Genomic DNA, 12,482 nt, shown 5'->3' with positions numbered 1-12,482 from the left:
CCATGGGTTGTCATTATTTTTATGGGATCTCATGATTTCTATCATGTGAGAAAAGTGTGAAAACATCCTAAAATGGTCTTGAAATTACTTTTGAGTCTCAAAATGGACAATAAGTTAGTTGTTAGTGTCTCTCTGTGTGTGTGTGTGTGTGTGTGTATGTGCATGTGTGTGCCATGTATCAGTGGCACAACGTGTCAGAGTGAAAGTGTGTGAGCTACAGCGATGGTGCAGTGCTAAGCTGTTCTCTCACTGAGGGCAGAAGTAGGCCAGGGAAAGAATTAAGGTTAAGGGCTCCTCTGAGAACCATGACTGTGATAGCCTGTATGTCTGTGTGCATGTGTGTGTGTGTGAGAGTGTGTCTCAGCCTTGTCCCAGTGTGCTGCTGTACATTTAAACCCTCAACCTGCACTGTTCTCTGTTCTGCTCTCCTCTCCCCACTGACTCCAACCCACCGGCCTTTATACTGATTGAAAGACAGGCCACTAATGCTGAGCATCCCTTATTCCTAATGGAAAATCACAAAATATTACTACAATATTCCTGTAGGGACTTCTGTTGTCTGTGGTACTCAATAATGAGTTTATCGTGACCCCATTGTACTTCATGGTATTTTTTTCTCCTATGGTATCAGTATAATATTCCTATAGGGACTTTAGTGTGTCTGTGGTACTCAGTAATGAGTTTACAGCGACCTTATTGTACTTTATGGTATTTTTTAAATCTCCTATGGTATTGCTTTTTTCATGGTATAATTACGTGACCTACAGTAGCTGCATAATATTTTCAAAGTTTTGCTGTGATAGCTGTATAGTATCCTTCGAAAATTTATTATAGGATTTTTATTTTTTTTTCGTAGGGGATTGCAATTTTTCTTCTCTGCGGCACCAACAAAGCTCAATACCCAAAGGCAATTCAACCCAACTCTCATCCAAAAGTGTTAGTATATATAAAGTAAAGCATCTTAGCAGCGCATCCACACCCTCGTCTCTCCCTTCAGAGGCTTCCATCCACCTGGGCAGCTTAAACAACCATAAGGGACTAAGGGTTTGTAACTCTACACTTGTCTGTGCGTCTAGCCACAGGGAGACGGGCAAGTTATGAAGCATGGACCATATTCCATTAGTTCAGGGTGAACGGGACAGGCTTTAACGTGATGTATGCACAGCATGGGACAATTAGGGAGGTAAACACAAGTAAACACACACAGCTGTTATGGGATTGTTGCTCACTAGATGAGCTACGGCACGAGAATTGGGCTAGTGTGCTGCAGGGGGAAAACAACAATGTCAGGGCCAGACTGCCTGGACCTGCTCCAGTCTTCATTAAGACAGAGATGGTGGGGAGAGCTGCTTCTTGTAGGACTACAGTGTATTAGCACTGTATGGCCCCTATATGTAATGCAACCAAACCCCAGGCTAGATGCACAGCATTAAGAAGGGTTTTTATCTGCTTTTAATGTGTGTTTATTATCTTACAGCTCTGTAGTGAGGAATTCTGTACCAGGCGATTTGCAGCTTTGTATTATTTGTATGTTGAGATGGCGAGCTAATTGTGTTGTTTACATGTTGAGATAATTAGCTAATTGTAAAATTCCCACATTATATTATGAAGGGCTTTTAAGGGCAAACTTTTTCCCGACAAACTCCTGGATTCCCTGATAGAATTACCAGTTTGCAATTTTTTATAGTTAAAAGGTTTAATTCAATCACCATTAATTTAATTATGTATAGTTTTCATGCAGCATATATCTAATAAGAGTTTTGATGGTTACTGCTTGTCCTGTTAGTGTGACTTACTGTTCGGCGATGATGTAGCCATCCTCCACAGGGGTGCACCTCACCCCGGCCACCTCCACATTGCCCACCATGTCCGAGAAGGCCAGACCGAGGTTCATGCCGTGGATGGTCACCCGCGTGCCTCCCTCTGGAGGTCCTGCCACCGGGGTCACCTACAGGACCCAGAGGGCAAAGGTCAGGGAGGAACGTGGTGAAACTTTGCTCTTAAGTTGCAAAGCTGCCGTATAGGAAACACACGTGAACACAGGTTTTCCCGTGAACGCTCAAGGCTAACATGCTCTTTTTGGTCAAGGTGGTCATAAAAGCAATTAAGAGCTCTTCCAACCCCCGCATCCACGAAATGTCAGAACATACGTAGCCGTGAGTCATTGTGCCAAGAGCCCACTAGCTAATGGAACATCTTTTGTAACAAAGACGGTGTCACACACACACACACACACACACACACACACACACACACACACATAAGTGCCACACATAAACAAAGCACTCCCACATGAACCTTTAAAAACTTTGTCCACAACTCTTTCCAATACGAGTTATACATGAGTTATAAATCCAATAAAATGAGCTTCCCTAATTTACAAAAAAAAAAAAAAAAAGGGGGGAGGGATCATTAACATTCTGGATCAACGCCTGCTCAGAATCTGCTGCTGTTGCCATGGATGATAAATCTAACAAGGGGCCATATTAGCGCTTAGTGCAGACCACCTTCTCATAAAATACAATATGGCCGCCCAGCATGACCTTGGCACTGGGTGGCACGCTGCCTTCTGTGCTGCAGAGCCCCGTTGAGGCTCCGACCTGGCCATCATCCAGCCCTCTAAACAAGGGAGGAAAAGAAGAGGAGGAGGAGAGAGAGAGGGAGAGGTGAGGGGCAGGAGAGAGAGAGGAAGAGGGAAAGTTGTGTGAAAGGAGAGGAGGGGAAGAGGCAAAGGACAGGAGAGGACAGAAAACCACTCGGTAGACGGGGGAAGCAAAAGGAGATAGAGGAGACGAAGAAAGAGGAGGGCAGGAGGGAGGAGATGACTGTCGCTTTGCTGTGTGGAGCCGCTGGTGCTATGTAAACAATCAATATGCTATTACTGGCCATGCAAGCAGAGGTAAAAAAACCAACAGGAGCGGCCGGCGTTTTCACTTGTGCCCGCTCACTGAGCCGCAAACCCCACTGAGAGGTGCCGCACCCGCCTCTCCCCGTCACCCACCGGGGCATTGCCATATATCCCAGTGGGACGCCGGCATTGTAATCTAGATTCAGTGGACATTAATTGCTCTGGATGTAAAGTAAGTGTGTCACTGCACCGCCTGAGGGTTTGAATACATGAATCTTTTAGCGCTGCTTGGGCATGCAGGGTATAGGAGGGGGGGAAAACATAATGGCTAAATATATCCATGTCAGGCGATGGCAGCAGCTATTCGAGTAGACTTAGTGATGGTTACATAAGCAATATAAGGACCTGAGAGAGAACAAGAGAGAGAGAGAGAGAGGATAGGAGATTATGAGAGAATGAGAGAAAGAGAGAGGAACTACAGTGAAAAAAAAAACAGAGAGAGGGAGAGAGAAAGGGAAGGAAGAATGAAGAGAGCAGGGGAAATGGGATGAGCAGCATGAGGGAATGTGGATGCCACTCTGCTCGGTCTTATCAGCCATGATGGATGACAGGTGAGGTAGGGATGATGACAGGACAGCCGCGCGGCATCACAGATGGGCCTGCTAAAAGCTTGGGAGACCTCCTCCTCCCACCCCAGAGGCGGTAATGGAACCCTTCCCACGCCGGACCGGGCAGAGGAAGAGACTCTAATCCATGCATGAAACCCCATTCGACTGCGGCCCCCCCAATGGCGGATAGAGCCTTGATTCATCAGCGGATCAGAGAGGAACCACCACTTCAAAGACTCAGGCCACCGACGTCTCCGGGCCGGGAGGCGTGAGAGAAGTGCGGCTCCTTTGTCTGCCTCTGCGTCTGCATTTCTCTCACAAACAGAGCGACTAAATCTATAAAGGAGCCTCATTGTACTGTACAGAATTCTGCGGTTTGATTCCCTGCTAACCAGATCCTAATGACATTTACAGTCCAGGCTCTGGCACATCAGAGGGAAACTACTACAGTCATGTATGCAATCTTTAGAATAGAGGAGTTTGTCTTTTTTTTTTTTTTTTTACTGCAACATCCTCTTCTTTGCATCTCTTTCCCCTCTTTTGCTTCCTGTCTTTCATTCCCTCGTCTCCCTCAGGCTAGGTGACACATCCCCCCCTTCTCCAAGCACCGGCTGGCTTGTTTGTCTTAACACACAGACTTTCAGAGGGAAGAGGAAGAGGAAGCCTCATTGGACATGCACGCACACCCTGCCACCCTCGGTCCCCCCCCTCCTCCTCCCCAACCAGCGCCGCCATGCCACGCTCCCTGTGTAATCCTTTTAAGAGCAGCGCCGCTGCCCGCCTGGCTTTGTCACACTGTCAATGGAGGGTAATTCCCAGCAAACAGCCAGCCAGCTTGCACGCCGTTCTCCCCTCTCCCCCTCTTTCTCTCGCTCCCTCTCTCTCTAGCACTTTCTATCTCTCTGCAGCTCCGGGGATCAGAGCAGCGGCTAGGGAGCTGTGGGACTTACTACCACTACTTCCTTAGATATGCTGCGGGATTTGCCAACAAGCATAGGCAGAGTAAAGAGGGGTGAGATGACCTAAATTGAGAAGACAAGAGGAGCGCTCTTTGCATTCTAATCCATGGGAGAAATCTACAGAAAAGAGAGGGTCTCTCTTCAGCAAATAATCTCCCAGTCGGGGTGAGAGGGACTGGCTCGCACCCTCCCAACTGCCGAACTCACTAACAAGGAGATGGGAGAGAAGAGAGGAGGGAAGGAATGAGAAAGACAGAGAGAGAGAGAGAATGAAAGCGAAAGAGAAAGAGAGAAATGGCCGACAGTGTCAACAGCCTGGGGATGCCTGTCAGTGTAGTGTTGACTTATTCAGTTGAAGTAATGGTGGGGAAACTTGCGCTGATGCAGCCATGGCCAAACTCAATAGACACAGTGAAGAAGCAGTACATTGCCCCAGCTTCCTTCAGGCTATGCGAGGCTAGTGTGTTGCTGTGTTTAGCTGACCGTGCTCACTGGCATTCTCCTGACAATCCAACAGACACTACAGCAGAGCTAATAATGGTTAATCGTCCCTTCTGCTGTTCAAATGTACAATATCAGCATTTTTACATACTTCATTAGTGACCTTTGATATACAGCAAGACATTTAACAATAGGATTTTCTTCCCTTCAGGTCCTAAAGAGATTCCGCTTGAATTACACTACAGTAGATGTATTTCCATTCTTGCTGCAGCTGGATATTTTGCTTTTGAAATTAAGTAGCCCTTGATACAATTCAGGAGCTTGCAGCTAATCTCTTTGTCTCTGGTCTTTGCTCAGACTAATTCAAGCATGTCACATTTAATTGTGACTAGCATTTAATGGGCTTGATAAAACCCCGCTGATCACTGGTTCCCGAACAAACTACATCCTAAATACTTTATGGGGTCTTAAATGTCTTGTAGCCGGCCGAGAGATACGGGCCGTGATGAAAAGGAGTTTTTAGCATATGAAAAGGAAGGACAAGAGACAGAATGAGGGGATGAGAGGATGGATGAAGAAGGAGGCCTGCTCTTTTAGTGGGGACCGTTTGTGGATGAGTGAGCTTTCCTCTGCAACTACACTGTGTGATGTGTTCGCTGTGCAGGGCAGTGATCAGGCCACCATAACTTATTCAGCAGAACCCTCCCTCCTTCTGTACTACAGCGACTGTGTGTGTGTGTTTGTGTTGCCTATGTGTATGTTTGCTGGCCAAAGACTCGCTTGGCTGGGCAACATTTTGTTCTGCCTTCCATTGGCTGGTTATGAATGAAGGGGAGAGCACAGAGGTGTTTCGGGGTTACAGCAGTGAGGAGAGTTCAGTTGTACTGTGCTACTGTCTGACAGGCCCATCATCCCTGTGGTGTTCAAAATATCAACAGTATAAGCTTGTGTACGCATCTGTGTGTGAGAGCGGGAGAGATAGAGAGAGACACAAAGAGAGCGGGAGAGAGAATTCATACATTTGCTTTCCTAAGGCAACAGCCAGATGTTTATGTTCTTTGTCACTGGGAGGCAGGGAAGCCTCTTTGCTCTAAAACCCATATAGAAGCCAAGGCCAAGGCCTATTGACGAGATTTTTCCTGATGTCTTTCATATGCCCATCCAGCTCCCAGTTTCATTTGATGCTGTTCCCTCCGCTGTTAGCGGGGGCTTACATCTCTTCAATATTAATGCCCCATGGTGGGAGGCACCATGGCACTTAATAGAAACATTAATTATTCAAAAGACCCATCTTCTGGTAGGCACATCTACTAATGTGCTAGTATGTATACAAATCAGCTCATGATGGGGGCTTTGGTGCATACAATCAAAACCAAATTTATTAATAAATTCAGCCCACCAGGGGGATGTCTGCTTCTTAAAGAAACTGTAATCACTGGGAGACGAAGGGGGCGGGGCGGGGCACAAACGGATGCCGAGTTGCACACCAATGAAGAGGAGAAATATTCTTGTGTGTCTATGTATCTGCAGTGCATGTGGATCTCAGGTCTAGACCGATGCAGAGTTGGTTTTGCCACCCTTCTCCCCTCCTTTTCATTGTTCAGTTCCTCCCCTCTTTTTTCTCTCTAGGTCACGATTTTAACATTATCTATAATAAATCAATCGTTTGTTCTTGTTTTTTTCCCCACTTAAAGGAACAATCCACCCTCAGATTGTCTTACATTGTTAGATATCATCAATCTGTGGTGTTCAATGCATTCCAGAAGTTAGTTTGTGATGAATTGCTGTAATTACGTTTGTGTTGTCTCCACTTTCCCTCAACCTGCCTCGTTTACTTCCACTTCAGTTAGTGATTTCCTACATTGCCCAGAATGACTTTCGACAACCCCAGAGAACTTGTTGCATTCAGCTGTGGGTTATACATGTAGGTAAGGAAAACAATAAAAAAAAAATATTGCGGCTGCAGTGCAATTACTGCATTGAAATTGGTACCGCTTCGTCTTCTACAGATGGATTTCTTCCTGTATGATTGTTGAATTTCGGTGCAAAATGGCGTCTCTAGAAAGAATCCCTTGCTTTGTTTCTGAGGGACCTCATGAACCTGATGTTTACCGTAGATGATTTAGAAAGTTGAAAAAAATTTTGCTATCAAACTCTATTGTAGCTGTGCTGGAAATATCTTGGTGTGACGTCAGGTCAAGTACGTTTGGCCACTTACGCGCAGGAATAAGAAAAACACACCACCAACAAAATGGGCCCAGAAATGCAAGGTACTTTGCCAATAGCTTTTTTTTTTTTTTAGCAGTGTTAGAGTGTTTTGGCTGCTTTGCTGTAAATCTGTGATTGGGTCCAAAGTACCTGTCCCTAGAGATCAGACTGAGTACTTTACTAACTTAATGGAGTTTACTAACTTATGGGAGTTCATGTCCTTGTTAAATTAACGAATGGGAAAATCCTCACCACCTCTGCATCCCCTCCTTGCTGTGCTGCAGTTTCAATGTTTTTCTGAATAAATCTGTCTGGTTCTCTACCTTTAATTCTTCCCCTCCTTCTTTCTTTGTAGAGCGGCGGTTGAAGGTCTGGGCAGTGGTGGCTTTGGTAATCACATACTGAGCTCACAACACTAATGAAAACAAGGAGCCGAATGAGATATGTCCCACAGGACACACACTCACACACACACACACACACACACAAACACACACACACACACACACACACACACACACACACACACGCACACTCTCACCCATCGCATTCTCAGATGCCACAGAATGACAAGTTGAGAGCGTAATGGAGTTACACAAGAGCATAACTTAATTTACCAGGATGACTCAGAGATAGTGATACACAGAGACACACACAGGGGAGGGGAGAGAAGAGGGAAGAGGGGAGGATAAAAGAAAAAAGAGAGAGGGAGGAGAGAGCATGACAAGGAAGGAGGGGTGGCCTTCATCTTCATCCTGCCTCCCTTTTTCTGGCTTATATAGCAAATCAATTAACCAAGTCGTTAACTTCACTTTTTAATTGGCTGGAGTTAGATGTGAGTGTGTGGCGGTGGAGTGAGAAGCCAAATGAATCAATGCGGAGGTACTGTAGAGGGGTCTGGCGGGTTAACCACAGTGCAGTGGTGCATTACCAAGCCTAATTAAATAGTATGGCCTGGCCTGAGTCCCCTGTGACCGTGGACCAACGAGGCTGGACAAGAATATGGCCTTAGCAAGCAAAGGCTCACTACGCACGCTATTATGGGAAAACAAATAAGCACTTCCAGGTCACGACCCTTGTGCAGTTGGGGTGGAGGAGGAGTGCGTACAATCATTGCAAAGGCTCAGAGAGTGGAAAGACACAACACACTTCGTCTTAGTCTATGAATAGCCAGATAAAATAGCTTAGAACTGTTGGCTAGCACCATTGGGAATAGTTACTTATTCAAAGTGGCTGCTTTCCTCTCTTAAATATGGCTCTCTTTCTAAATGCATTGATGCCAAAGTTACTTTCAAAGGGCTGGAATAACCTTGTGAGGAGACAAAACACATTAAAATCTATGGGCAGGCATCTGTGCGTGTTGCACCCAGCCACAAAGAGAAGGCAGATGTCAAAGAGACGGGCCTTTAAAACTGAACCTCTCCGCCCCTGTGTGTGTGTGTGTGTGTGTGTGTGTGTGTGTGTGTGTGTGTGTGTGTGTGTGTGTGTGAGTGTGTGTGTGTGTGTGTGTCAAGGCCCTTGCCCTTGCATAAGCCCTGAAGGTGAGTAGAACCCTCCATGGAGGAGTGTGCACGTGCGAGTGCAAACACACACACGCGTACACAAACACACACACATACACACACACATTTGAGCATATACTTTTTGCTCCACAGCGAAAACAAACACCAGATGCTCTCCCACTTAGAGAGAGAAAGAGAAAGAAAGAGAGAGAGGGAATGAGAGAGAGAGAGAGAGAGAAAGACAGACAGAGAGAGAGCGAGAGAGAAGAGAGAGAGAGAGAGAGAGAGAGAGAGAGAGAGAGAGAGAGAGAGAGAGCGAGAGAGAGAGCATGTACAGATCTGCAGGCATTAGGTGGGGCCAGCACCCTAGGGAGCCTCCTAGAGGCTCATTCTCATTCATCCTGGGTCCAGAGGAAAGCAGAGCAGAGCAGAATAGCTGGCTCTCATGCCAAGCCTCTCAATGCAAATCAGACCTTTCATTGTCAAGAGCTCTACTTGCCTCGTAAGAAGTCTGCAGTTATCAACCGAGGAGATGTACAATTTTTGTACAAATGTTAAAAAAATGAGCATGCCAGGATCAAGTGTAATCTGGGCTTACTGGGCTTTTGTGGTGATGTGCTTTACTGAATACAAAGCGGGTTTTATCTGTGTAATAACGACGCCACTGTAACCAATGACAGTGTCTTATCAAGCTGTTACACAGGGATTCAACTGCCATTGCAGTACATTGTGATAGGGTATAAATTTAAATGCTTTTGAATTGCACACTACAGCACCAGCCGAGTGCCTCGTGATCCTGTAGCATGAAGAACTGGGGGAAAGATGCTGCGATGTTGTCGCTGATTATTGCACATTGATTGGAGCTGGATGTGAGTGGGCAGGCTGGGAGGACAGGCGGAGTGCAGCGTACTGACCTCAGTGATGCGTGGGTTGGTGCACTTCACGTTCTTGCTGGACAGGTCCAGCCAGCGGGTGGTGTAGGGGTTGATGGGAGGGCAGTGGTGCCGCAGGGTGCACCTTCCCTCTCCGCTGCACCAGCCACACTGGAACTTCCTCTCCGCCTTGAGACACATGCCACAGCTGTCCCGCTGGGCCGCGCACTTGTACAGGTGCACTGTGGGATATGGGAAACGGTGGGAATATATAACAAACATACGGCGACTCAGAAACCTATACACAGTTCCAAGTATTCCGACAGTAATTTTTTTTTAAGGAAAACAAGCAGCAGGTCTGCTGTAAGTGAAATGTCCCCGCAGGATATTTCTTTCTCTACCTCAAATAAAACATGTTTTTTTTTTGAAAGATACACCTGTGTTTTTCATACATGGTTTGTTTTGCCAAAAATAAATATATATATATATATATATATACACTGTCTTGAACCCTAGCGAGAGAAGGCATTATTTGAAAGCAGGGAGAGAGAGAGAGAGAGAGGGAATGAGAGATAGCGTGAGATTTGTCCATCTGTTTCCTGTTTGCCAGCATGTGTTGACAGCAGCATCTCTTCTTACCTTGGATATTCTCCGGGTTATCAATAATGAAGTTGCCGTTCCATACCACCGAGAAATCCACTGGCAGCTCACTGATTTTCATGCCCTCGTACAGATACTGGAGCCCAGGGAGAGAGAGAGAGAGGAAGAGAGAGAGAGAGAGATCAGGACGGAGGCGCAGGTAGAAAATAGACAAAACAGAAGAGAGGATTTGAATGAAAGGTTTGGGAAAGCACCTGAGCCTATGTGGATGCAGCATTAGTATGTTCCCCACTAATGTTACACCAAAGTTACATCATCTCATCATCACAGGAAGTGAGAGAATGAGACAGCTAAGCAGAAGCCTGGGCTTCCTTCCCCTCTCTCTGGCCTTTTGAGGTCCTGTCCTCAGCTGCCTCCTATGCCCTTAATTCCTGCCCTGGCTTTCTTTGTATGCGTGAGCGTGTGTGTGAGGTGAGAGAGCGAGAGAGCAGGGGTGAGAGAGAGAGAGAGAGAGAGAGAGAGAGAGAGAGAGAGAGAGAGATGTGTATGTGTTTCCACTGGGAATATACTGCAGGAGTCAGTACGCTTGGCTGGAGGGCAGAACCTTGCTGCAGTCTTCTCCAGTGTAATTACCTAGGCTGCATCTACTGTGTCTCCACTGACTGAATGACACAAACACACACACACACACACACACACACACACACACACACAGATACTAATAAAATCTACCTAGACACTAATAAAATCTATCTATGCATTATAGCTATGTATCTATATATGTTTACTGTGTGTGTGCACAATATGTATGTATGTATCTAGCTATATCTATTAGAAAAAAACCTCAACCACAGAACCAAGTTACACACAGACACAAATCCGAACCTACCGAGCTGTTCTGGCACTGGACGCTGGAGCTGTTGAAGCGGAGGGCGGTGACTCGGTGGCTGACGCCCTGGATGTGGAGGACACACTCGTAGCCCCGCTGTCCAGACTGGGGCTGGGGCAGGTTCCTGGCCTTCAGGGTGATGGGCTTCACCTCCCCCGCTGGGATCAGGATCTCCTCGGAGCGCACCAGCTGGGGACAGTCCTGGAGGAAACCAGTACAGGGTGGAGGGCGAAGGTCAGAGCCAACAAAACCAAACACACACAAATGATGTTTAGGTTGGCATCACTAAAGTGATGGATGGGAAGCATCATAAAAAGTATAAGAAGAGTAGCATTAAAGCTACAATTTACCTTACACTAAAATTTAAACGTACTTCTATGATGTTGGGAAGCTCTGTTTAGATATTTAAACATGAGCAACTCTTTCCCATCATCAAGAGTGCTCCATTGGCAATGAATGGGAGACTGAGCATGACTTAATAAGTGCTCAGTGTTTTACAAGGATGTAGCCACAGTTTATAGTTCATTACTGTTAGCAATATAATATGAAGGCACCCACAAAATCAGCCTCAAATTGATTGCCAGCAAAACAACTCCAGGCTTGATGGAATCAAAGATTGACGTTTTGGTTCTTTATTTTCTGGTCTTGGGAGTTTCTGGTCTTGACTGAGCTCTCTAAGATCACAGGTGTAACGTCTTATAGTGATCCCATACCAGCCTCCATCCCATAAACCTGCCTATAATCACAACGATGATGGGGAGGAAAGGATGTAACACAAGTTAATCAAGTTGTGTGGTAGCTGTGCTGCAAATGCGTGTGTGTGTGTGTGTGTGTGTGTGTGTGGAGTCCATTGTGTGTAGTGTGAAGTGAAAAGCCTCTGCAGTAGTGGTGTCCTCTCAGGTGGCGCCAGTAGATCAATGTGTTACTTTACACCCCCGAAGGCAGTAAACACTCTTCTTAGCCCTTAACCACTAGCTAATGGCATGAGAAAAGAGAAAAAACAACATGTACACACACACACACACACACACACACACAAAGAAACTACACACGAGCAGTTGCCCGTATGCATGCACACACAGTCAGAGACACGCAGAAATAAACATGCATATCGACGTACACACATGGACACAGACACACTTCAAGCAGCGTGTCTACAACTTGATTGACTTGGTCAGAATGATCCCATGTCATTGTTAAGACATGCTAAGCTCAGTAACTCCACAGATAATAGACTGTTAATTGCTGCTGCAGAGAACAAGAGCTCTGAATGAGAAACGCCAATACGGAAATAGAAGAGCTTAGATGGCTGTCTTTCTGAAGACATGCCCCGAGGCTGACACAGAGCTGGAACACAGAGCTGGATGCAGGCAGAAGGAAGCTGAGGGAGAGAGGGAGAGAGAGCGAGAGAGAGAGAGAGAGAGAGAGAGAGAGAGAGAGAGAGAGAGAGAGAGAGAGAGAGAGAGAGAGAGAGAGAGAGAGAGAGAGCGGGAGAGAGAGATGATGGAGATGGAAAGGGAGTGAAGAGGACAGAGGAAAGGATAGGAAAGAAATA

At 46.2% G+C, this 12,482-nt stretch overlaps 1 protein-coding gene across 1 annotated transcript in view; it reads right to left on the bottom strand.

Moving 5' to 3' along the window:
* Positions 1-12,482, bottom strand: part of plxna2 (plexin A2) — a 151,816-nt gene that overhangs the window by 50,185 nt on the left and 89,149 nt on the right. The window contains exons 9-12 of the mRNA XM_078288068.1: positions 10,928-11,128; positions 10,078-10,174; positions 9,481-9,680; positions 1,797-1,948 (exon numbers count right to left, since the gene is read on the bottom strand). Coding sequence (XP_078144194.1) covers positions 1,797-1,948; positions 9,481-9,680; positions 10,078-10,174; positions 10,928-11,128 — 650 coding nt within the window. The remainder of the gene's footprint in view (positions 1-1,796; positions 1,949-9,480; positions 9,681-10,077; positions 10,175-10,927; positions 11,129-12,482) is intronic.

This window comes from Centroberyx gerrardi, chromosome 14, assembly GCF_048128805.1.
Source record: "Centroberyx gerrardi isolate f3 chromosome 14, fCenGer3.hap1.cur.20231027, whole genome shotgun sequence".
Classification (NCBI taxonomy): Eukaryota; Metazoa; Chordata; class Actinopteri; order Beryciformes; family Berycidae; genus Centroberyx; species Centroberyx gerrardi.
This window is presented reverse-complemented; position numbering and strand designations above follow the sequence as displayed.